Source organism: Notolepis coatsorum, assembly GCF_963971535.1.
Source record: "Notolepis coatsorum genome assembly, chromosome: 5".
In the NCBI taxonomy this organism is placed as follows: Eukaryota; Metazoa; Chordata; class Actinopteri; order Aulopiformes; family Paralepididae; genus Notolepis; species Notolepis coatsorum.
In genome coordinates this window covers 78,242,815-78,269,834 of record NC_140169.1, presented here as the reverse complement: position 1 = coordinate 78,269,834, position 27,020 = coordinate 78,242,815, and the positions used below count along the sequence as shown (strand labels likewise).

General features: G+C 44.2%; 1 protein-coding gene across 1 annotated transcript in view; it reads right to left on the bottom strand.

The window, feature by feature from the left end:
- The window catches only part of lca5 (lebercilin LCA5), a 46,663-nt gene extending 22,216 nt beyond the window's left edge, over positions 1 to 24,447 (bottom strand). Inside the window, exons 1-3 of the mRNA XM_084314150.1 lie at positions 24,179 to 24,447; positions 23,770 to 23,882; positions 20,071 to 20,473 (exon numbers count right to left, since the gene is read on the bottom strand). Of these exons, the coding sequence (XP_084170276.1) occupies positions 20,071 to 20,449 (379 nt within the window). The 5' untranslated portion in view covers positions 20,450 to 20,473; positions 23,770 to 23,882; positions 24,179 to 24,447. The remainder of the gene's footprint in view (positions 1 to 20,070; positions 20,474 to 23,769; positions 23,883 to 24,178) is intronic.
- Between the last annotated feature and the right edge of the window lie 2,573 nt (positions 24,448 to 27,020).

Here is a 27,020-nt window from a genome sequence, read left to right as displayed (position 1 = left end):
AGTATAAATGGGTAACCAACCCCTGTGGTGGTTGCCATGGTGACTGAAAATGCCACACCTCTGCACCGTGAGTAGGGCTGGGCGATATGGCCTAAATATGATATCACGATATTTTCTGACCTTTCGGCGATACACGATACGCATCACGATGTTTTTCTTTTTTTCCCCAAACAATTCATTATGAGGCTTACCAAGACAGTATTTGAGTTTGCAAGCTAACATTAAAGACAAAATAAAATACCCATGCATTTAGCATTTTTATATTATATATTAGATTTAGATTATTGGATTATTAGATTATATATTGTATATATTTAGCAATGAGATATTATATGATTTAGATATGAAATATGATTAATTGAAAATGGGGGACCCTGATGTAAACAAGACGAAAGTCTTTCTCTGGTCTGCATCCCCTTAACAATTGTATGTATTGAGCTGTACTGTACCCATTCTGCAATATGTTAATAAAGTTTTAAATCAATCAATCAATCAATCAATCAATAGGATTTTAGCATTTTTATGAAACTACTGTATATTTGTATGTCTCTAAATGTTTTGATGAATTGAAAATGGAGGACCCTTATGTAAAAAAGCCGAAAGTCTTTTTCTGGTCTTCATCCTCCAGTCAGTCCACTGTTGTTGTATTGAGCTGTACTGTATTGTACCCATTCTGCAATCGTTAATAACGTTCATTCATTCAATCATTCAGCCGGCAACAGAATAATTTTGATTGACAGTCGAGTCTGCCAATTACGTCACACCGCTTGTACCCGCCCTGCTGTTCTTAGCACCAATCGGCAAGCGCTATTATTTTTTTACATTCCTGAATGCCCTCCATTGATTTTAACGAGAGGCGAGAGCTCAGCTCAACGACAACAACAGCTCACCGCAGCCGACGAGTGATTACTAGCGCACCGCATCATGACAACGAGGCATAATGATTTTACTGCAACAAATGTTATAATAAAAGCCTTTCCATACATCTGTCTGATTGAAAACTTTATTAACAGACCGCAGAATGGGCACGCACAACTCGGCACGGACTGAGATATGAACAGTAACGCTTGCTATCTATGTCGTCATCGGACGTTGCTATGTTTGGGTAAATACGCTGATGTGTAACTATATAACGTGTAACTATATAATGTTAATGCCACAAAACGAATGCCTTTGTTAATCATAAGTACTAACTTTGATGCAGTAGTGTGTGTGTGGGAGCGGCGTTGTTCAAAAGTTTGAACGGGGTGGACCAGATTGACGCGACACAATCCTCTTGGGCAAAACATCACGATATCCACGATACGTTAAAAAAGTGTATCGTTAGGCGGTTAGGTGGCCGAGCGGAGATTGCGTTCGTCACCAACCCCGGAGCTGTGAGCTGGATTCGCCTGTTCGAATCCAGCTCACAGCTCCGGGGTTGTCACAGCTTGGCTGGCCGTCTGCACTAATACAATTGGCTGTATTAGAGGGTGGGAGAAGCTGGCGGGGTGGGTCCGGGTTGTTGTAAAACAGCGACTCCTACAGTTCGGTCGGGGCGCCTGCTAAGCGCGGATAGGACTTGAGGGGGATAGTGTGATCCTCCCACACGCTACGCCCTCTCGATGAGAATCCGCGCTGCCAGGTGAAAAGAAGCGGTGATTGGTTGGACGTGTGTCGGAAGAAGCACGTGGTAGCCTCCACTCTCCCAGATGATCTGACTGTGGGGGGTAAGTGCGCAGCGACCAGGAAGGGACTGGGAATTGGCATACGACTAACATTGGGATGGGAGAAAATCGGAGGAAAATGGAGGGGGAAAAAGATCAATAAAAAAAAAAAAAAAAAAATTATCGTTAATGAACTGTACCCGATATTTATATAATATCGTCATATCGCCCAGCCCTAACCGTGAGTACAAATAAAATGAAATAAACAGAAAGGCTTTTTGGCTCCAACACACCAGCCCCTAATTGAGAATGGCAGGAGGCCAGGAACAATTCAAAATAATATTTACGTAATGAGCCAATATATTCATAAAAAAGAACTCAAAAAACAATTATTTGAATTAGAAGCTTTAAATTGCAGCTTCTTGAAGCAAGCAAAGTTTAGTTACTGGTCTATCCAGTGTGCTCGTTTTTGTCTTCACTCGTGCAGAACGCACCAGTCCTTTCCTGTCGGGATAGGTCTCCAGGACTCTTCCAAGTAACCAGGAACCATGTGGAGCTGTAGCGTCTGCGATCAATACAATGTCTCCAGGAACAAGACTTCGTCTCTCCTTACTCCACCTCTGCCGCTCCTGTAGCAAAGGTAAGTATTCTCTCAGCCAGCGTTTCCAAAAAAGGTCTGAGATGTATTGGACTTGTCTCCATCTCCTTTTGAGGTAGAGGTCGGACTTCTCAAACAATCCAGGTGGCAAGATTGGTATTCTTTTCATTGTGAGAATGTGATTGGGAGTGAGAGCTTCCAGATCGTTGGGATCTCCAGACAACTTAGTTATGGGGCGATCATTAAGAATGGCTTCGACTTCACACAGCACTGTATGAAATCCTTCGTCATTCAAGGTTTGCTGGTGTAGAACTGATGTTAGTATTCGTCGAATCATCCGTATGATGCGCTCCCATGCACCTCCATGATGAGAGGCTGTGTTGAAGCTCCACTGAATTCCTTCTTCCAGAAAAGCTGATTGTATTTTGCTGTGGTTTAAAGCAGCGAGAGCTTCCCTCAACTCTCTTTTAGCACCAACAAAATTGGTTCCATTGTCCGATCTTAAATGAGAGATGGGTCCTCTTCTACAAACAAACCTGCGTAGAGCATTTATACAGGAGTCCGTATCCAATGAATAAGTGACTTCCAAATGGACTGCTCTACATGCCATACAGGTGAAAATGACTCCATAGCGCTTTTCAAAGGAACGTCCCCTCTTGACCTCAATCGGGCCGAAATAATCAACTCCAACATTGGTAAATGGAGGAAGATCAGCAACGATTCGCTCTAGAGGCAAGTCTGACATCTTCTGCTCACCCAACTTTCCTCTATGGCGTTTGCAGAAGACACAGTCAGACAGGACCTTTCTTGTTGCTGCATTGGCACTAGTGATCCAATATTTTCGGCGCAATCTGGAGAGAACATGGTTTCTCCCACCATGACCCATCTGTTCGTGGATGTGCTTTAGTATGAGAGTCGATACATGGAGGTCTTTCGAGAGGATAACAGGATGTTTAGATTCCTCAGACATTGCTGCCCTACTCAACCTCCCTCCAACTCTAAGCAAGCCATCCTCCAGAATGGGGTCCAGTTTATAGATGGGACTGTCTTTCTTTACTTCACCCTTTCCAGATGTCAACACAGCAAGTTCATCAGGGAACCTTTGCTGTTGAGTGAAACGAATGATGGCAGACTCAGCTGTAGAAAGATAATCTGGTGTTAAGTTCTGGTTTCCCAATGCAGCTCTACTTTGTTGCATTTCCTGTTCCACTTTGTCTGCATCTTCATGACTCAGTTGGTTTCTTTTATGACTCATCTCCAATAGAGTCTTTCGTAATTTCAGGATCCAAGCAACTGACCTTTTCAACCTTTTCCAGTCAGAAAAGTAGGTGATCAGTTGGTGTGTGGCACTTGGTGCATCGACAATTACTGCGTTGATGGTGAGATCCTTTTTGACCTCAGGGTCATCAGCAGCAATGTTGTACTCCAAGATACTATCTGGCCACTCTTCCTCTGGTTTCCAAAGAAACTCAGGGCCTTCAATCCAACTTCTGTTGGTCAGCAAATCATCCACCGTAACTCCCCTTGAGGCTTTGTCAGCAGGGTTCTGAGTGGTATGAATGTACCTCCACTGCGTGACTTCAGATGTTCTTCGGATGGTAGAAATCCTATTTGCCACAAAGGTGTGAAATCTCTTGTCTTCATTTCTGATGTACTTTAAAACTGAAGTACTGTCAGTCCAGAAACAAGATTTCTCAAGGCAAAGCTGAATTTCGGCTCTGAGCATGGTATCCACACGAACAGCAAGAACAGCTGCAGTGAGTTCCAAGCGTGGAATGGTGACTTGCTTTAGTGGGCAAACTCTGGCTTTACCTAACAGGAAAGAGACATGACACCTGTTGCTGTTGTTCAATATCTTCAGATAGGTCACAGTGCCATATCCACTTTCGCTGGCATCAGAGAAGTGATGTAACTGACCACAAATGGTTTCTCCAAAATCTGCCGGCTTGAGGCATCTTTCAACTTTGAATGCCATCACTCTTTCCAGGTCTCTCAACCACTTCGTCCACTGCTGTTGGAGAATTGGGTGAATTTGATCATCCCATCCATAGTTCCTCCTACACATATCTTGCAGTATGAGCTTGGCTGGAAGTGTGAGTGGGGCAAGAAATCCTAAAGGATCATAGATTGAGCTGACCATCGATAGAATCCCACGTCGAGTATGAGGCTGTTCTTTGAGTGCCAACTTGAACTTAAAAGTGTCTGTATCAACACACCAATGAAGTCTAAGGGCCCTCTCCACTGGCAGTTGGTCTCTGTCGAGATCCAAGTCAAGCAAATTCTTGGATCGGTCTTCCTCTGGAATGGATAGCAGCACTCCACGGTTATTGCTAATCCATTGTCAAATGGAAGCCTCCTTTTTGACAAACATCTGTCAAATCCTTGACCATTTTAACAGCCTCCTCTTCTGATGGCAAGCTCTTAAGACAGTCATCCATGTAGAAGTTTCTGTTGACCGTGTCAAGTACCTCAGCAGGGAAACTGTTGTGGTTATCTTCTGCTGTCTTTCGGAGGGCATGACAAGCACAGCTAGGAGAAGACACTGCCCCAAAGAGATGCACAGTCATCCTATATTCTACCAGTTCTTGGGATACGTCGCCGTCAGGCCACCACAAGAACCGAAGAAAATCTCTGTCTTTCTGTGCCACATTGACTTGATGGAACATCGCTTTAACATCAGTCATTAAGGCTACAGGTTCTTGCCGGAAACGTGTGAGGACTCCTAACAAGGTGCTGGTGAGGTAAGGGCCTTGTAGAAGCTCCTTATTGAGGGATTTTCCTCTATACTCTGCTCCACAGTCAAATACGACACGCAGATTGCCCTTCCTGGGATGGTACACTCCATGGTGTGGAATGTACCATACTTTTCCATCACACCGTTCCACTTGATGTTCAGGAACACGTTCAGCATATCCTTTACTGATTACGTCGTCAAGAAAGTTAGTGTATTCTCGGTGGAACTTCTCATCTCTCCCAAACCTCCTTTTCAGTCCAAGGATGCGTTGCCTAGCAACAAACTGATTGTTTGGCAGAGACACTTCTTTCCTTTTAAAGGGAAGCTCCAAGGTGTAATGTCCGTCTTGAAGTTTGCATGAATCAGTCATGATTTCCATGAACTTCATATCATCCCTCGACATTTCCTCTTTGTCTTCTGATGACCTTTCATTAAAATCATGGTTGTACTGATTGTTCAGCAACTCCTCCAGATTTGTTATAGAGATCCTATTAACAATAGCAGCTGGGTTGACACTCTCACTCCGCTGCTCACTGTAGCCTGATAGGGGACCATTAATGACCCACCTCAATAGGGTCTTAATGGCATATGGCCCATTGCCATGACTATTCACAACTTCCCAAGGTTCAAGCAATTTGGGGGCATTGGTACCTATCAATAACTCCACATCAGCTTGAATCCGAGGAAGGGCAACCCCATCTAAGTATGGCCACTTAGCCAACTCCTCTTGGCTAATGATGTTACTTGTGGTTACGGGCATCCTCTTCTGGGTATAGACCTTGGGCAGGTCATAGAACTGTTTCCCAGTGAGGCTGGAGATCTCCAAGTCGGTCAGTATGTAGCTGGACACAGATGCCTTTGGGCCCATGGTATGTAAGCTGATTTGTGTTTTCCTTCCTGTAAGGTTCAGCCTTCTCATTAGGGATTCTGAACAAAATGTGTCAGTGCTGCCTGAATCTAAAAATGCATATGTTGTGATGATTTTGTCTCCCTTACTGGACTTCACCTGTACAGGCAAGATTGACAGAGTCCCATTGCTGCTTCCGGCCCCTGTTTGTCCACATGTTTCCAAAGAGATCTGTGCGTTACTTACCGAAGGTTTCTTTGGCTGGTTTGTGTTGCTTGCTCTCTCCTTCTGATTAATATGAAGAACACTTGGATGGTTTTGGCTGCACACCTTGCAAGTCAAGCGCTTCTCGCAATTCCTGCTAAAATGTCCAATGCGAAGGCAGCCGAAACAGATTCCTTTTTGCCTTATAAAAGTAATCTTGTCCCTGTGTGTCTTCTCCTCCATCTGAGGACATTGATCCAGAGTGTGGTTTTTAGAGCAACATACACAAGTGTTGGTGTTGTGAGCAGATGCATTTCTTTGCTTTGCAGGGGTTTCGATGGTAGTAACTGTGGTTGCAAAACTGTCTCCTTTGATTTTGGGTTTAATTTGTGATTTCATTCTGTTCATGTTCATAGGTCTACTTCCTGTATTTGGTGGTGTATTTTGAATGTCTCTGAAGACTGGGTCTGAGACAATCTTTACCTGGCGCTCAATGAATGTGACAATATCCATGAATTGTGGTCTGCGATGGTGTTTTTCCATTATCGAACATACAGAGACTCTCCAATTCTCTCTGAGCTTGTATGGAAGCTTTGAAATCAATACTTTCATGTTCGCTGGCATATCGAGTTCCCTCATGTACTGGACATTCTCCATAGCATTACAGCACTCCCGAAGGAAAAGAGCATAGGCTTGAAGAGATTTTATGTCTTCAGCCTTCACTAGCGGCCAGTTGAGCATCTTCTCCATGTAAGCTGCTGTGATTTTATATTCATCTCCAAAGTGTTGTTCAAGTAGGTACTTTGCGGGGGTTCCGGTTCCGGGTCGGAAGCATGTGAACGTCTCTGAGCCACGCTGCCGCTCCCGAACTTTTATTTTACTTTAAAAAGCCTCTTTTTTTATTTTCAAGGTGATTGAACCACTAATATACGACATCCGTATCTAAGACTGTACTATTCGACCCAAAAAGGGAAAAGAATAACGAGCATGATGACTGCACGAGTCTTGAGAAGCGAGACCGCCCCTGTGGATGGGGCTACCATGGCTAAGCTAATGGATGAGCTCAAACAGGCCTTCACCATGGAGTTCAGAACGTTTGCTGCCTCGCTCGAGACTAGACTCGACGGCTTCCAGCAGGAGGTCGCAGACCATACCCAACGCCTGACCTCCGTGGAGGACGGCATGGATAGGTGGTCGGATAGGATGGTGGAGCTAGAAGTCAGATGCACAGCTCAGGATATAGTCATCGACAAGCTAAGAAACAAGCTAATTGATGTTGAATCACGTAGTCGGCGTTCTAACATTCGCATCCTGGGCCTGGACGAATCCCTGCACAGCAACCGTCCCAGTGTCTTTTTCGCGGAGGTCCTGGTGGAAATCATGGGGAAAGATGTCCTCGCTACAGCACCGGAGCTTGACTGATGCCACAGGACGCTAACACCCAGACCAGCACCAGGCTCCAGGCCTAGGGCCGTAATTGCCTGCTTACATCACTACAAGATCAAAGAGACTATTATCCTGGAAGCTCGCAAGAGGAGGGGGAATCTGACATACAGAGGGAAACCAGTCGCTATCTTCGAAGATTATCCCCCCGAGGTGGTCGAGCAACGTTCACAATACCGTGATGTCATGGGGCCCCTGTACAAGCGCGGATTTAAACCATCGCTCCAGTTCCCTGCGAAGCTAATCATCCGAACCAAGGAGGGCAGGCTGCATCTACCGTCGCCCAAGGACGCCGTGGACTTCCTGAGGGCCCGACCCAGAGGGACCTCGACACCGGCTTCGCCAGGGCGAGGCGCAGACCCGACACTGGCTTCACCAGGGCGAGACGCGGGCATGACGCTGGCTCCACCGGGGCGAGACGCGGACCCGACACCGGCTTCACCAGGGCGAGACGCGGGCATGACGCTGGCTCCACCGGGGCGAGACGCAGACCCGACACCGGCTTCACCAGGGCGAGACGTGGGCCTGATGCTGGCTCCACCGGGGCGAGACGCGGACCCGACACCAGCTTCACCGGGGCGAGACGCGGACCCGACGCTGGCTCCACCGGAGCTGAACGCGGACCCGACACCGGCCTCATCGGATCCTGACGGGGTAGTAGCGATGGAACGTTAGCATACTGCTACGGCTATCACACAGAAAGGGGTCGCATTTGGTATCTTATTACATATGTGAGTATGGATGAATACTTGACATTAGGCCTCGCCTGGAAAGTTGTCTTTTTATTTTTCTCTCGCTATCTGACATAAGGGGAGGGGGGGGGGACGAGTATGTTATATATGACTGTTGTACTGATGCACGGCCATAGCCACGGGCTAGGTTGCTAACTGTTAACGTTTCGGAAGGAGCGGGACCTATTCTATTCCGTTTCGGATATTTCTGCCACGCTTATGACTTTTGCGCGATATACCAGCTCCCGGCCATGTTTTTGATCATGGCCACCGGGATGCATTTACTGTTGATTACATGTCGAGCGAGATGGGGTCTCGTGGCTGCGCCACCTGTTTGACTCTCGACCGGTTCATGCAACCCGCATGGCTCCCATTAATGTTTGCTGCTGACAATGTGCTCGCGGGAGCGGCGGGCGGCCCCCGGCACAGCGCCCTCCTCTGGTGGGGAGGCATAACTGTGTAGGGTCGAACCAACGTCAGGGGAGATAACAGTCTCGCGGACAGGGTATCGCCCCCTCCCGGCCTGGTGGAGGTACTGCGCGCCTGTTTTGTCGCAGCATGCCTGGCAGATACACCCCCCCCCCCCCTTTTTACAGACAGTTCTGGGTTCCAGCCGTTGACCTTACTATTGGCTTATGGTTCAATTTGATCTTTTTTTTTCTTGTTTGCTTTACACTCTGAGGCACTTTTGTATACAGGGAAATGTGGCAGTTGGCCATGGAGATGGTTCTACGAGTGGTAGGTTTGAAGTCTCTGGAAATGTTGGTGAGTCCCTGTGATGTTGGGGAAAGACCCACCGGTCCCACACATTTATATGTTTTTTATGTCATTATTATATGTTTTATGTATGGCTCGAAATACGTGTGCATAGTGTTTAGGTTAAGTGAATTCTACATGCCCACAGGCTTGCCCAGGTCTGCCCCACCTACACGCCCTTCAATGTTCTATGGCTACGGCTAACTCTGAGAGCTTCAAGCTCTGCTCCTGGAATGTTCGAGGCCTGCAGAGGTTGGCTAAGAGGAAGGCGATTCTGACCTTTTTAAGGAGGGAGAATGTGTCGATTGCTTTTTTACAAGAAACTCATATGGGGCCCAACGACACTGCTAAACTCCAAAAGAGCTGGGTAGGACAGGTCTTTGCTACAAACTATTCTACGTTTAGTAGGGGCGTGGCCATATTGATCAATAAAAATCTCCCCTTTAGACTTATAACTTCCTCTGTGGATAGCCAAGGTCGCTATGTGATTATCAAAGGGGTTCTTAAGGGTAAAGAAATGACATTTATGAATGTATACTGTCCCCCAGGCTATTCCCCTGACTTTCTATCCAAGATATTTGCTGAGTTTAATGGCCTGGCCTCTGAGAACGCCTTTGTGGGCGGAGACTTTAATTGTCACCTCATACCGTCTCTTGACAAACTCCCACCCAGTCTGGCTCCCCCCTCTAGGCAAGCAAAGACGCTCACCTCCCTATGCGAAGACACTGGATACTCAGATGTCTGGAGAACCCTTTGCCCATCAGAACTGAAGTTCACCTTTTTTAGCGGCCCACACAAGAGCAACAGTAGAATAGACTATTTCTTCATCCCTTCCTCTAAGATCTTTCTAGTATCGTCCTGCACAATCGGAAGCATCGTTCTATCGGATCACGCCCCTATATACCTGGTCTACTCCCTGTCAGAAGAGAGAGCGCTGTCGAGGCGTTGGCGCCTCAACCCATACCTCCTCAAAGATGATATATTTGTCTCCTATTTCGAATCGGAATTTAAAATTTTCTACTCAATTAACTTTCGCTCTACGGATAACCCGTCTCTACTCTGGGAAACATCTAAGGTCTTTTCTCGTGGACTGATTATATCTTATGTATCATCCAAGAAGCGCAAGAAAAATGAACAATGTAAACTTCTTGAATCCAAACTAGCCGACCTTGAAAATCAGCATGTTTCAAACCCAGCCCCGGCTGTGCTTATGGAGCTTACGGCCACCAGAGCGGCGCTAAACACTCTTCTGATCCAGGACGCCGAATATTCTCTTAAATTTGCCAAACAGAGAATGTACGAACACGGTGACAAGCCGGGTAGGTTCCTGGCTAACTTGGCAAAAAAAAGGGCTGACACCCAAGTAATAGCCTCAATCTCCGACTCCAAAGGGGGTCAGGTCCTTTGACACCAAAACTATTAACAAAGAGTTTGCCTCTTTCTATGCCCAACTCTATAGGACCGAGCGACCCGATGGTGCTCTCTCTGACATGCAGGCCTTCTTCGCTGAATTACACCTCCCTAAGGTATCGAAAGATCAGAACTTGCTCCTTAACGCCCCAATTACGAAGGAAGAAGCTCTGGGCGCCCTTAAGGCTATGCCATCTGGTAAGGCTCCGGGCCCGGACGGTTTCGGATGCGAGTTTTATAAAGAGTTCGGTCATATTCTATTAGATCCCCTGCTGGCAATGCTTAACCACTCCGCTGAAGTGGGAATACTGCCCCAGTCTCTACGGGAGGCTAATATCTGCCTTCTCCTTAAGAAGGGTAAATGCCCTGAGGAGTGCGCCTCCTATAGGCCTATAGCCCTACTCAATTCGGACCAAAAGTTGCTTTCCAAGATCCTGTCCATGCGCCTGGAAAAAGTACTCCCTTTTATTATTAATGAAGATCAGACCGGTTTTATTAAGGGTAGGAACTCTACCGACAACATGAGACGGCTCCTCAATATCATCCAAATGACTTGTGAGACAGACCACCCCGCGGTGGTTCTGTCTCTCGACGCGGAGAAGGCGTTTGACCGTGTAGAATGGCCGTATCTATTTTTAACCCTCGCTGAATTTGGCTTAGGTGACACCTTTATTGACTAGGTCAAGGTTCTTTACAACTCGCGAATGTCGGCGGTCCTGACTAATGGACTTAGGTCTAGCAATTTTCCTCTGCAGCGGGGGAACCCCCAGGGGGATCCTCTTAGCCCTTTACTATTCGACATGGCCATAGAACCACTCGCACAGGCCGTAAGGCAGTCAGCCGAGATCTCAGGTATTAGAGTGGGCGGGAGGGAGCACAAAATCACCCTTTACGCGGACGACGTGCTGATCTTTGTGTCTAAGCCTGACTCTTCAATTCCATGTCTGACCCGCATGATTTCCACGTTTGGAACCTTCTCGGGGTACAAAATAAACTTTTCCAAATCCGAAGCAATGCCACTTGGGACACTCAAATCTATCCCGATACTGCCCGAGCCCTTCCCATTTCGCTGGTCGCCCTCCGGCTTCGTTTACCTAGGAGTATTTGTGACACCCACCTATGATACGTTGGCTAAGGCCAATTTTCCCCCTCTTTTAGACACCATAAGGGCAGACTTAGTTAGATGGGCCCCCTTACCGATCTCCTGGCTGGGTAGGATTGCCCTCGTCAAGATGAACGTACTCCCCAGACTGTTGTACCCTCTTCAAATGATCCCAGTGCTGCTGACAAACAAGGTTATCAAGGTGCTGGAAGGCTGGCTAAGCTCATTAATTTGGAATGGGAAGAAACCGCGTCTGAAAATGGCCAAATTACAGATGGATAGTGAAGATGGGGGTCTAGACCTACCTAATATTAGACACTACCAGCTGGCGGCACACCTTAGGGTGATGGTCGGCTGGTTCAGATCAGACCCACTGTCAATATGGCTGGACGTTGAATCCTCGCAATCTAAGTCCCCCCTGTGGAACCTACTATTTATCAAAGACTTTAGGTCTGTGAGGAAGGTGTGCTCCAACCCCATCACATTATGTTCCGTCAAGGCCTGGAAGACTGTCCGTAAGGTGGAGGGCCGAGCCAAGCTGACCTCTCCTCTTACCCCGATTGTAGACAATCCCGACTTTAAGCCAAACCAAGTCGGCGGCGGCTTCAAGACCTGGTATAGGCAGGGCATAACCGATCTTGGCCACCTGTTTGATGGCCGGACCCTAATGTCCTTTACACAGCTGCAGCAGCGATATGGCCTATTGAAAGCGGAATTTTTTTAGGTACCTACAAATTAGGCAGTTTATCACCAAGGACACCTCACTTTTAACTGACATCTCCACCTCGCAGGTGGAGAAAGCCCTCTCCTTACAGATCCCCAAAAAACAAATATCTATCTTCTATAGTACTCTGAACCTTAATTCATCTTTATCTTCCTATGTTACTAAACAGTCCTGGGAAGAGGATTTGGACATAGAAATCACAGATGCAGACTGGCAGGATACGTGGACCTACGCAAAAAGAAATCTCGGTTTGTAACCGCACCAAGGCCATCCAAATTAGAATATTGCATCGCATTAATATTACCCCCGCCCGTAAAAGTAAAATGGATCCCAATACGTCCCCACTTTGCTTTAAATGCAAGATAGAGATTGGAAATCACGTCCACTGTTTTTGGACCTGTGTAAAACTACAGAGCTACTGGTACGACGTTGTAGAAGAACTGTCTGACATATTTCACACCCCCATCGAGCTGGATCCCCTCTGCCTTTTGCTGGGCCTCCCAGATATTCATGTTACCAATTCCAAACATAAGAGACTGTTCAATTTGTTGACATTTGCTGCTAGAAAGAACATCCTGTTGTTTTGGATCAAGGACGAGGTCCCGTCAATGAGGTCATGGCACAATATCATAATGGAATGTATCCCCTGTGAGTATATTACGTGTATGCTGCATTCCAAGTTGGACACTTTTTATGAGATCTGGGACCCCTATCTGTCGCATATTGGGCCTGCACTATCCACCACTGTACTAGCCGGATTTCCCCATTACCAGTAACCTCCCACTGCTGCCTTGTTTTGTCTACGGTATTGGCATTGTAAATACTGTACATGTCCTATTGACTACAGTGGCACTGTACATGTTCTCTTGACTGCGGTAATACTGTACATGTTCTCTTGACTACAGTAGTGCTGTACAGGTACCCTTGACTACAGTAACACTGTACATGTCCACTTGACTACAGTAGTACTGTACATGCCCACTTGACTACATTGATACTGTACATGTCCTCTTGGCTACAGTAACACTGTACATGTCCACTTGACTACAGTAGTACTGTACATGCCCACTTGACCACATTGATACTGTACATGTCCTCTTGGCTACAGTTGTACGGTACATGTTCTCTTGACTACAGTAATGCTGTACATATACCTTTGACTACAGTGATACTGTACATGCCCTCTTGACTATAATAATACTGTACAAACCCACTTGACTACATTGATACTGTACGTGTCCTCTTGGCTGCAGTAGTACTGTACAGGCACTCTGGGCTACTAGGGTATACACGGTCATACGCACACGTTCACAACACACATATATGCATGTACACATAAAACATATACATAGGTAAAGCACACGCACATATGGGTAGGTAGAACACACGTATATATAGCACACGAGATAAGGCGCACACGTGAAAGCCACTTATTTTATTTTGTTTTATTTATTTTATTTTCTATTGTCATTTCCTTATTTAATTTGTATTGTCTTTTTTCTTTTCTGTTTGCCTGTCTTGTAATGTTATGTTGTTAGTGTCATTATTTTTATTATTATTGACGGTATTGTATTGTGATGTCTTGTTCTATGTTGAAAATTGAAAATAAAAACATTTATAAAAAAAAAAAAAAGTAGGTACTTTGCCATATCATAGCCTCTGTCTGGAGCCATCTGTTGACAGCTACGCACAAGCTCTTTAGGCTGACCCCTGGTGTACTTCTCCAAGAAGTACAAACAATCACCTCTGTTTCTCGTGTTCTTCTCCACACAATGAACAAAGGCTCTGACAAAGGTGCTGTACTGCAGAGGATCCCCATCAAAATATGGAATCTCTCTTGGTGGCAGTAAGTGAGTGGTTTGCTGCTCCACTAGCATTGCTGTTATCTCATTTTGTCTTTTTAATAGGTTGCATACAACTGAGGTTTCATTGCTTTGGGGTGAAATTACAGTTGGGTTCGTTAGCTGCACAGGAGCTTCCATGTGAGTTGTATTGTCCTGTGCTCCATCCCAAGACACATGTTGTCTTTGTAAAGATGGCGGTTGTGTTTGAAGAGTTGGCTGTAACAACATAGATTGTTGTCTTTGCCAAAATGGGGGCTGTTGAATGGGTGTTGGCTGCATCAAGTGCATAGGTTGTTGTATTTGCCAGGGTGGTGGTTGTTGAATGGGTGCTTGTTGCTGTTGCATAGCTTGTGGTTTCCATAGTGATGGTTGTTGCACATATGATTGCTGTGCAGATGGTTGCTGCAGTTCTGGTGGTTGCATAGATGGTTGCTGTGGTTCTGGTGGCTGCATAGACGGTTGCTGTGGTAGTGATCAGTGGAGGTTTCTCTATGACAACACGTGAAACACAAATTCACTCATAATTCATAATTATTATTAATTTACACATATAAAAAAAAAAAAAAACTATATATATATATTTTTTTTTTTTAATTATTATTATTATTATTTTTTTATTATAAATGTTTTCCTCTGTAAAAAAAATGCCAGTGAATTTTTTTTTCTTCAAAAATGGCCAAAATGTACAGCTCTGAGCAGGCCTGCACTGCAGTATTGCCTGCAGTAATTATTCGTGAAGAAAACTTCACAGGTGTGACCCATTGTTAAATAAATAATAAATAACAGCGAATCAAAATAGGCTATTAACTTCATCTAAGCACGGTCTGTGCAGTTAAACTCTTGCCATTGAATGGAGGATTGATTGATTGACAGCCCTTGACATCCAATACACGGAGGTTGAATATGATTGGCAGCCTTGCAAATCCAATCAGAGATTTCTGCATTGCAAAGTCAAAATGGGTCCAGCTGCATGTGAGGAGGATAGGTTTAGCTCGGGCCAATCTCAAGTTTCTCAAGTTTCTTTATTAGTTGTCATACAGAAGTACAGAATACTTTTATACAAAATGTAACATAAAGAAGCATTTTGTATAAAAGTATTCTGTACTTCTGTATGACAAATAATAAAGAAACTTGAGAAACTTGAGATTGGCCCGAGCTAAACCTATCCTCCTCACATGCAGCTGGACCCATTTTGACTATGTGAAAGTTGAGACTATGAGAAAGTTGTTGTTTAGTAGTTAGTAAGCTGTACAGCTATAACAAGTCAGGCTAAATTAAACTTTGTGCCAACATTAGGACCGAAGTATAAACCAGCAACTGAGCAACATGAAGAAGTGGATTTATGCATCTGGATCAGAAAAAACGTTGTGGATGAAAAAGTAAGTAGGCTACAGTGCTTGTATGCTAACAGTAGCTAGGCAGCTTAGCCTACATCACAATGATAATCACCAAGCTAACTTACTGTACACACTGTAGGGCTGGGCAATTAATCGAAACAGAATCGCGATATCGATTCATAGACCTATGCAATCTAATTTCTAAGTTATGACTATTTTCTTTTATTAAAAATAAAAGGTTTTTTTTTTCTTCTTTTTTTATTATTTTATCTGGGTTGAACATGATTTGTGGAACTCCCTCTGGTGTTGTGGTCATGGTATTCACTGACCTTTGGGAAGTATTTCGACATGCACATGGGTATCTTAGTGGTGTAGTGTATCTTGTAGACCAGGCCCATTGCAAGTTGCTGTACTCTGTCGTCTACTCTAAGCCATCCTAGGTTGTCAAAGTGGACAGGGGTGAGGTGGGTTTTAGGAGTAAGGTCAAGCAGTAGTCTGACCAGTTTGTTTTGTGATGTTTTGTAATCTTGTTTTTAGTGCCTTTGAGGTGCTTTGGTACCATGAGGTGCAAGCATAGTCGTAGTACCCTTGAATGAGTGCTCCTGTTAGAGTCTTCAAGGTATTCTTGTTTACCAGAGAGGAGATCCGGTACAGGAATCTAGTTCGTTGGTTGACTTAGTTTTATTACATTGGATCCCATTTTGTCACAGGAAAGATTTGCCTCTATAGGATGGAACCCAGGTAGGTAATTTCATCTTTCCTTTTAAGATAAGATATTCCTTTATTGATCCCCTTGGGGAAATTCAGGCATCATAGCAGCATGGGGGAAGGGGGGGGTACAGGTAGTGAAAACAACACAAGCAGTGTAAACAAATAGGTCAATATAATTGACTATCTAACTAACTGAAATATACATTATTCATTATTCACAGTATCACAGTATCCACATAAGGTGCAGTATGCATAAGGTAGTGTTATTGTCCTACTTGGGTTCCTATTAGTTCTAGGTCGATGTCTGGCAGCAGTCGCTGCCCACTGTTGTGGAGCCTGATGGCCACTGGTATGAAGGACTGTCCGAGGCGGTTAGTTGAGTGTCGGGGGGGTATGAGTCTGTGGCTTCCTTGTCACCTTCACCTAATATGTTTTGATCTGGTCAGGTGCGCTGTCACCTAAAATGTTTTGATCTGATCAGGTGCGCTGTCACCTAATATGTTTTGATCTGGTCAGGTGCGCTGTCACCTAATATGATTTCATCTGGTCAGGTGCGCTGTCACCTAATATGTTTTCATCTGGTCAGGTCCGCTGTCACCTAATGTTAATATGTTTTCATCTGTGTCCACTGACCACTGACACACAGTGGGGGATGTTTTAAAAATATTATTTAATATATAATATAATATAATAATTTGTGCTTCACCTAAAAATTTTGTCAGCAGCCTCCACTGATGTATATTCTTTTGCATGAGGATTGAGAGTGACTGAGGGTTCCTTTAACCTTGTTCCTTTCCTGTAGTAGGAGTCCATTCCATCGGACTGTGTGAGTGAAAGAGCTTGGTGACTGGGGGATTGTAATACTGCTATTCTTGCGTTGGTAGCTGCCAGTTGTGCATCAAGCTCCATCGTTTCCTTTTTCTTTTTCAGGATCTGTTCCTGCTCTTCCAGAGCGTGTTTATCCTTTTTCAGGATCTGTTCCTTGGCTTCCAGAGCGTGTTTCAGGATCTGTTCCTGCTCTTCCAGAGCGTGTTTATCCTTTTTCAGGATCTGTTCCTTGGCTTCCAGAGCGTGTTTCAGGATCTGTTCCTGCTCTTCCAGAGCGTGTTTATCCTTTTTCAGCATTTGTTCCTGCTCCTCCAGAGCGTGTTTATCCTTTAACGCTGCAGCGCGAATCACAAGTGAAGCTCTATCTGCCTCGGCCTGTAAGCGAGCTGCTGAGGTAGAAGATCTGCTGGACCTGCTGGACCTGCTGGTACCAGACCTTGTGTGACCTTTGTGAGCAGATTTTTTACTTCCCACATTATAAATGCTGTCATTTGGATTAATTGGATGTTGCACGTCCTCCTCATCCTTATTAACACTTTCCACATTAGAAATGCTGTCATTTGGATTAATTAGATTTTGCACGTCCTCCTCATCCTCATTAACACTTTCCACAGTTTTGGTAATTTTTGTCCATGCATTCATGTGATCAATAAAGTCATTGACATTGATCATTTTGGCTTTGAACCAAATGTCATGTTTTCCCCTTTCCTCAGGAGGTACTATTGGCAACAGAGCCTCCTGGTTTGCTGCTGCTTCCTTGCATATGTGGAGATATTGCATAAATGCGCATTGCACCTCCTGTTTGCATCCACTTTGCATTAACCCCAAAATCGTTTTTTGCAAGTTAGAAGCCTTGTTAAATTTAGATTTATGTAATTTATGTAATGTGTCAATTTTATCCAATAGGGCTTTTGGTGTTAATTTGCTCTTGCGTTTTGTGACCTGCTGATCGGTATCAACATTGTGTGTGATTTGACCTGTGTCCACCTCGGACTCTGTTTTAGCCACTGTGGGTGTGGGCTGTGACTTTTCAACCAATGAAGGTTCTTTACAATGCGTTTCAGCCGTGGCGGGCTGTTCAACCGGCATAGCGCTACTCTCTGGATTTTGAACACCTTTATCAGAATCCATATCAGCAATATAAGACCAACGGATTCAATATGAAACGGTACCTTTGGTTAAATCACAATAAACAAAACCCACAGTTAATCATCACATGGTTAAACGTTTTAACCAAACCTTAATAGACACACACACGAACGGGGTGCGCAACCATATACCACCAATGCATTGGAATTTTCCCTTTTTATATTTTTCTCAATTGACCCTGTGTGCACACATTTGTTTTTTATATGGCCATATAAGATATACCTGGTAGCGCGCTACATACCTGTTCGTTGCGCAGCGCTGTCGGGGCCGTTTGACTTTATTCTTTGAACTTCGAAAAGTCTTTGAATAGCGCTCGGACAAGGAGCGCTGTTTGAAGACTTTTCGAAGTTCAAAGAATAAAGTCAAACGGCCCCGACAGCGCTGCGCAACGAACAGGTGTGTAGCGCGCTGTATGTAATCCTTGTCCGAGCGCTATTCAATAAACTGCTTGCTTGCAGGACAGCTCCCTGGTCCGTCCGCTCGTCCTGACGATGCTGGCGTATCTTGGTCCAGATTGTCCACGTTCCGCGCAATTCCAAGCGAAACGGTGAACCAAACAGTTGTCACTAATGTCTTTCAGCGGCCTCAGAAATCAAAACACTGTCTCGCTGATCAGCTGTTGAATGAATCTTGAGCGCCCAGCGCGATTATCCTCGTCTTCCAATAAATAACAATGGCAATTGTCCATTTCAAACGAAGAGCCTTAGTTTTTGACTAATGTAGAGCCACATTACCTATAAGCCTACTGCGAGGGGCAAGTGGGCTGGCTTGAGTTAGACGCATGCTTGAAGAATTCAATGTCCAGAGTGCTCGTATCATTTTCGATATGCCAATCCTTTTATTGACCATTATCAACCAAAAAATATATACAAAAACTCTTTTTACTAATAACACTGAACGCCGACCTATACGGCACATCAACACGAACACGGTCAAAAACTGTTTGGCTATCCCCTTGCACACCTGCCGCTCGTCACCCACTGATCAGTATAAATGGGTAACCAACCCCTGTGGTGGTTGCCATGGTGACTGAAAATGCCACACCTCTGCACCGTGAGTACAAATAAAATGAAATAAACAGAAAGGCTTTTTGGCTCCAACAACGTCCTTATTGGCACGCTAGCCATAATATGGTCAAAGGGGCGTGGCTCTGAATGAGTTAAAAAGACCATAACAGTCCCAGATAGCTAGCACCACTTTCAAAATGCCACTGCCATCTACTGGACAGTCAATGGTACGTCAACAACAAAGGCTTAACTGTGTGTGTGTGTGTGTGTGTGTGTGTGTGTGTGTGTGTGTGTGTGTGTGTGTGTGTGTGTGTGTGTGTGTGTGTGTGTGTGTGTGTGATAGGGCTGCACGATTTTGGGAAATAATCTAATTGCGATTATTCTGACAGATATTGCGATTGCGATTTGCGATGCGATTATAACATATTTTAAAAGAAATTTACAAGAAGCATGTTGCTGCTTTCTGTAGTCGGGTCCCAACTGCAAAATTACTGTATTACCCTGTATTATACACTTTTACTATCATGTAGACTATTCTGCTTTGTGTTTACATGTGATGTATTGTATACATGCACATTTATTATGTTCTTGTGTGATGTATCGCACATTTTATTGCTGTGTGATGTATTGCAAATGTTATTGCTGTCATCTTGGCCAGGTCTACCTTGCAAAGGAGATATTGTATCTCAATGGGACTTCCTGGTTTAAAAAAAAAAAAAAAAAAAAAAAAAAAGAATTAATTGCAGGCTTGGCGATTTGATAATTGCATTATTCCAAATCGCGATTTCGATTAAAAAACGATTAATCGTGCAGCCCTAGTGTGTGATTGATTGAAAACTTTATTAACAGATTGCAGAATGGGTACGATACAGTACAGCTCAATACAAACAACTGCTAAGAGGATGAAGACCAGACAAATACTTTTGTCTTGTTTACATAAGGGTCCTCCATTTTCAATTCATGACTGTGACTATGTGTATTCCAACATGTACTACCCACCTGTCTTGTAGAAGGGGCTGTTGGATGCCCTCTTGGCACGCAGTCCTCTCTGCGGGCTGGGGGATGGTGTCCTGGACCGGGGGTACGGGGAGAGGGACCGCTCCGAGGGAGACACGTTCTCATAGTCATCGGAATAGAACGACCCGCTGTTTCGCCGTCTCTCTCCGTCGGACAGCCGGTCCCGGTCCGGATCTGGGTCCCGAATCCGAGTCCTGGCCCGGTCCCCGCTGCCCTGGCTCTCCTTCTCGTCCGTCCCCCGGCTCGTGTTGCGTTTTGGAGTTTGGATTGACAACACTGGCGAATCTTTCCCCACGCCTCGGAGGCTCCGCTCGGCCTCCCGGTTGTCCTCATGAGGGCGGGCTGTGTTTTCCGATTCCATGGTGGTCTGTTTGGGTTGGGAATCCTGCACGGATTATAGACAAATCAACATCATGGCATGAAACTACACACACACACTGATTAGGAGGCTCTTATTCGGGACGGGCCACGGAGATCCGATTCCACCGGTTGTGGACAGAGGCACGGATATATCCGTGGGAAGTTGTTATTGCTTTTATTCCATTTTAATAACCTATTCAAGGTCGCCGAGCGGCACTGCAGATTTACCCTACTCTATGAATTCGAGAAGGTGCAATACCGGCCAGATCCTCTTAGGGGCGCTATCGCGCTAATGCAGTGTGCCCTGTGGCTGAACGGATCAGTCTTTTTTTTTTTACTTTCAATGGAGATTTCAGTAGCAGGATTCTGGATGTGCAGCATGTAGCTTGGATTACGTTTCGGATCGCAGATTTCACCATGCAATAAGGGGATTTATCATCAGCCAATGGACATATCGATCTACCAGATGGCGATCGATAACGGGGAAATGCTCAGGGGGATCAGCCCGGACCACGGTAAGATCTTTTTCACGTAAATTACAGCCCGATCGGGCATTGTTTTGATAGCCATACAGACGATCGGCCTATGTGGCAAGTTAGATGAACACGGTTATTGGTAATCAATAATAATAAACAACGTCCCCCGCCCCCCCCCTTTCATGCATACATGCTTTGGGATCGTCCCGATCATATGCAGTTTGAGTTATTTCTGTAGCATCTGTAAAACGGAAATGCCATTGGATATAACGTTAGCAGCTATTAGCCCTATCTATATCTAGCCTTCCAGAAAATATACTAGTCCCAAATCCCGTATAACGCTTATATTCACGGCGCTATAAAATGAGAACCTATTGATGATTTTTTTTTTTCTTTAAGCCATTTTGAAGGGATGGTTTATGGACTCAATTGACAATGAGAATGGACAGATAGCAATACTATAAAGTATAGATTTAGCTGTACAAACAGCGCCATGTTTGTTTACATTCCCCGGTCCTCTTGACATTAATTAGACTCAGCCCAATGGCCCCGAATGTGTTAATTATGGATATCATCAGCACTGATACTGCATTGAATTGAAATAGACCTGACCTCATTCCGTTTTTCCTCTAATCCCTATAAAACATTATTCAGAAGTTGCATAATAATTTACTATATTCACACTGTGGTCACTTTGCCCTTATGTCATGCTCGGCTCACAGACTCTGGAGATCCCTGCCCCCACATATCCGACAGTCTGACTCATGGTCAACATTCAAATCTCAACTGAAAACCCATCTGTTCAAACTCGCATATTCACTGTATCCTCTGCCACTGTCCTATACCTCCCCCTGCTGTTTTTTTTTGTTTTGTTATTTTAACTTAACTGTTTTTATACTTCCTGTTGCTTGTTTTATTGTTAATCTTGACTTTTAACTGCCTTGTGTTGGGAAGCTCTAGTCGATTTTGTGTTTTGAGCACAAAGTTCATCATAGATCTAGCCTCTTTATTTTGCTCTCAAAGTGCACCAGATTGATGCAATTAACTTTAAAATGTACCAACAAAAAGGTTCCGGGGGGGCATGCCCCCGGACCCCCTAGAGGGGCTGAGGTTCACCCACCACAGTCTAACAAAATCCTGTGGGGAACACTGCCCCCCCTCACCCCCTTGTTATTATTATTTTTGTCATGTTTGTATTGTCTTGCTTGTGAAAAATAAAAACTTTAAATATGAAAAAAAAGATTTGAGTACTAGGGAAATTCTCAGATAATGATACCCTGTTTGAGCCTTGCGCCGGCCCGCTACCGATACCTCAGTACATCCCTACTAGCCGCTATATCCACCCAAGCCAAAGGACCAGAAACCCTAACATCTTCAGGGACATCTCACATGACTGAGCCTGTGCTCTGAGCTAGGGCTGGGAAGTGGTATACTGAATATGAAGGGATACCATCATGGATCCTTGCAAAGATATGGTTAATAGAAAAAATTCCTTGCAGCAGTATTAAAAAAGCTATATTAAAAATGTCAGAAAATAGACCATTTTGAATTAAATAGCACCATGGCAATTGTATATTAATTTACAACATAATGGCATACAAAGTATCTAATTATGTAATTTGTACTGGAAAAGTAAATAGTCATTCATCCGACCAGGGTGAAGCCCTTGTTTAAAAGGAGCATGCAAGCTGAGTAAGTGGCTGACAGCTTTGCTCATATCTTTAAATTAGAATAACTTCTGGTATGGATGTAGTGTCAATGTCACATTCATTTCAGGGCCTTACATACATTTTAGTCACCCGTCCCAGACACAGTTCATTGATTGTAATATTCCCAAGCAACCAGAGTAGTTTTAGAATATAATAGATTGATCCAACATAGTTGGGGTTCGCTGTCAAAGTGGCAAGTACTGTAGCCTGACTGCCTGCAGTCAACATTTCAACAGCATCTGGCTGATTGATTGAAAATGTTATTAACAGATTGCAGAATGGGTACAATAGTACGGCTCAATACACACAATTGTTAAGGGGATGCAGACCAGAGAAAGACTTTCATCTTGTTTACATCAGGATCCCCCATTTTCAATTCATCATAACATATGACATACCACGACATACAGGACAGTACTACTGTTACATCTAGACATTTATGACATACCAGATCTACAAATATACAGTACTGTTTATGAGTACAAAAATAGTCTAAAAATAGAGTATACATTTGAGGGCGAAGGAACTGTACATTGGAGGAGGTTGGGTAGGTGGGTGGGGTAACTGTACATTGGAGGTGGTTGGGGGGGGGGGGATTGTACATTGGAGGGGGTTGGTTTTGGACATACAGGGGCCAATTTCGAATTGCAGTCTCCCGCATTGATGGCAATTCCAAAACCTGTACTTAACACTTCCAACATCATGACATGTCCATCTCTGCCATGAATACAACCATCACCATCACCCCCACCACCTCCATCATCATCATCATCATCATCATCACCACCACCACCACCCTATGGTATGGTATGTCATAAATGTATAGATGTAGCAGTATTGTCTATCTGTATGTCATATATGTCCCGATTAATTGAAAATGGGGGACCCTGATGTAAACAAGACGAAAGTCTTTCTCTGGTCTGCATCCCCTTAACAATTGTGTGTATTGAGCTGTACTGTATTGTACCCATTCTGCAATCTGTTAATAAAGTTGTCAATCAATCAATAAAAAAAAAACGTTTCTGACTGTTAACATTACAATTTAACTTATTCACTAAGAACATATATATGTAGCCTATTCTCAACACTTGCATGCTGGCCGTTTAAAATAGACCAGTTTGTTATCAGCTGCTTACAACGGTGGTGGTTATTAGGTCTGGTCTTGATCACTCCAACAGCAGATGGGGTTTTTAAGTAGACCGTCTGGTGTTGACAGGCGCATTGTTGCAGGAGGCTCCCTGTCGACCACCTTCACAATCACAACACGTCAAACACACAACAGTCTGGCTGGGTCCCTGGTGGTATGGTATTCATTCAAATTAGTTATAACTAAGGCTAGGTCATAATGCCATTGAATGCAGGCAGTAACGTTAATTAGCCAACGCCGTGTGTAATGGATATATAACGTTAGCATAGATCTGACTGGAGACTAATAGGCTACGTGTATCATGGCAATAAGAGCTAGTAGTAGCTAACTAATAATAATACTCTCCATCAACAGGTGGCAACGTGCTGTGTGTTTTAGGCGTCAATGCTCGCACCAACCTGACAGTCTTCGGGGGTATTCACGTCTTAACTCTATCCCATCGAGATGTCCTTGTTGTCTTTGGTCTAACGTAGGTTTAACGGCTAACAAGCTAAATAATAATCGACGTTGAGTTAACAACGTTAGCTGTAGCGAGCAGCACCAAAGCTGCCAGCTAGCTTTACCTTTACCGAGCTAACTGACTTATTATTAAAGCCACAATGGCCTTCCTCCCTTTACGCAAAAAAAAATGACCATGGCTCTGGATTTAGAATATCGGTCATTCGCATTCCTGTAATAATTTGTATTCTAATAGCAGCAGTGGTAGCAGTAAGTTAGCAGGACATGTTTCCAGCAGCCCTTCCTCTACTGACGCTGCTGACGCCGCACCATGGCAACAGTGCTACTGTATAGGCTGCAGTTCTCTTTTTCCGCCAGAGAGTGGCGCTGCAATCCATGGAAAATTAAAGGGGCACTTCACCAAAAAGAAGAAAAAAAACAATGAATGAAAACTTTATTTAACAGATTGCAGAATGGGTACAATACAGTACGGCTCAATACACACAATTGTTAAGGGGATGCAGACCAGAGAAAGACGTTTGTCTCGTTTACATCAGGGTCCCCCATTTTCAATTCATATTGACATTTATGACATACACAACATACATGACATTTATGGCATAGGGACATACAGGTATTTAGTACTGATACATTTGTGACATAAACAGTATTCAAATATACAGTACTGTTACCCATAGATCCTGACAGCGTATATACATATGGTGGGGTGGGGACTGTACATTAGGAGGGGGTGGGTGGGTGGGAGAGAAATATACATACGGCGGGGAGATGTATGCTGATTTTATTTAGCAAAATAATCTCCCACACATCAAAACACTTTAATAAACAAGTTTTTACTTGTGTTGTATTAATTACATCACCATCAAATTATGTAGATGGTCAATAGACATACCTTGTATTATAGGGACTGCTACCCTATACATCAGCATTGTTTTTTTGTGAAGTGCCCCTATTGAATCTATAGATAGATATGTTGACAGAATCTGGCTATGGGGCGACAATATTGTGGTCAAGAGGCATGGTTTCTATCTTTAGCCTTTGGCGTGGTTTATTATTCACATGGTAAAGCAGCATCACATGCATAGGCGGCGGGTGGGCTTCAGGACTGGGTAGGCTGTATAGGGAACGCCCCTCGCGCGCAACGCGAAAAATTTGACCTTTTATTTTTGGTTGCACGCAAACTGTCCAGGTTCTGATTTCATATACACTACTAGGCTATACTACAGCGAGCCCCACTCATTTATATATAGTGCAAATTAAGTGTTCAAATGAAGGCATCCAATAATATATGAACCATTGTCTTACCTTAATGCAGATAAATGCGACGTTTCGTCTTGGTGAGAAAGACCGTTGAAAACAATGTACATACAGTAGCTCTAAAAAGTTTCCACGATTTGATGAACTCGGACTCTCATCATGTCCTCTTAGAGCAAGCCCTTGTTTGCCAAGATAAAACAACATACAGCCTCAGGTGATCGGTATGCCTCTCCTCGCTTCTCTACAAAGCGATCGGCGGGCTGAAATTCAGAACACAGATGTTTGCTTTACTCGGCCTGCGGGATCAGGATGATCATGTGAATGATGTGATTGGCCACATTATTTAACCTGAGCCTATGCGTGATTGGTTACTGCCTGTACCTGGAATGTTAAACGCTGCCACCGATTGACACCTTCGTCGTTGACACCTCGGCCAGCCGGCTGCAGCACAAGACACACACAATAGCCAGCAGCCTGCGCATATATTATATACATTTCAAGATTCCGAGCATAATATTCTGGGTAGGCATAGCCCCCCCTAGCCTTATATACGCGCCGCCTATGATCACATGAGTTCTCCTCTCCGTGAGAGGCAGGTGGGGAAAGAGGTAGAGGGGGAGGAGACATCTCCTTAAATACTCGCCACCTGGTGGCAGCATTAGTGGCTCCGCCTAGAGCGCCCTCTAGTGGAAACAGTTATATATACAGTTAGACAGTTACTTGCAATCCTACATAGAACCTCTAACTTTAACACTCCCACTTAGGGTTGTATAGCACACTGTATAACCTCTTCAAAACAATTTTACAAAGAAAATAATACAATTCAGAACATCAAAAAGAATATGGCAGTCAATATTTACACACCAAACATGACCTCTGCAAATCTCTTCAATTTAATTTTGGAACAGTCTGCTACCATGTCGTCCGTTGGACAATAAATCAGTGTCATTCTTTCTTCTCTGATGACAGATCTGATGAAATGATATTTTATATTGACATGTTTACATCTATGTCGGCACACAGGGTTCCTAGCAATCACAATGGTTCCCTGGTTGTCTTCATAAACAACAGTCTTCATATATACATAGGTGTCCATCACTTCGAGCAGTTGTTCTAGATAAACACATTCCTGCATTGTCATAGCTAGAGCCATATATTCGGCTTCACAAGTTGATAGTGCCCCTGTAGGCTAGGCTTTAAGCCCTCGCTGCCCTTTCTGAAACACAGCTGTTTGTCTGCTGTACCTTTGAGATAACGAAAAACATGTTTTGCTGTAATCCAATGCGTCTCTGTGGGGTCAGCAAAATGCTGTGACAATCTTTCTCACTACAAAACATAGGTCTGGGCGAGTACATGTTGCCAAACAACTGAGGCTACCCACAGCTTCTCTGTACATTTTTACATCAGTCAAAACGTTTCAGGATCTTTTCCACATAATTAAATCATTTTGAACATGGTAAATCATCCACCTCTGTATTTAAACATGGGATCCATTTCTGTATTTAAACATGGAATCCACTCAGG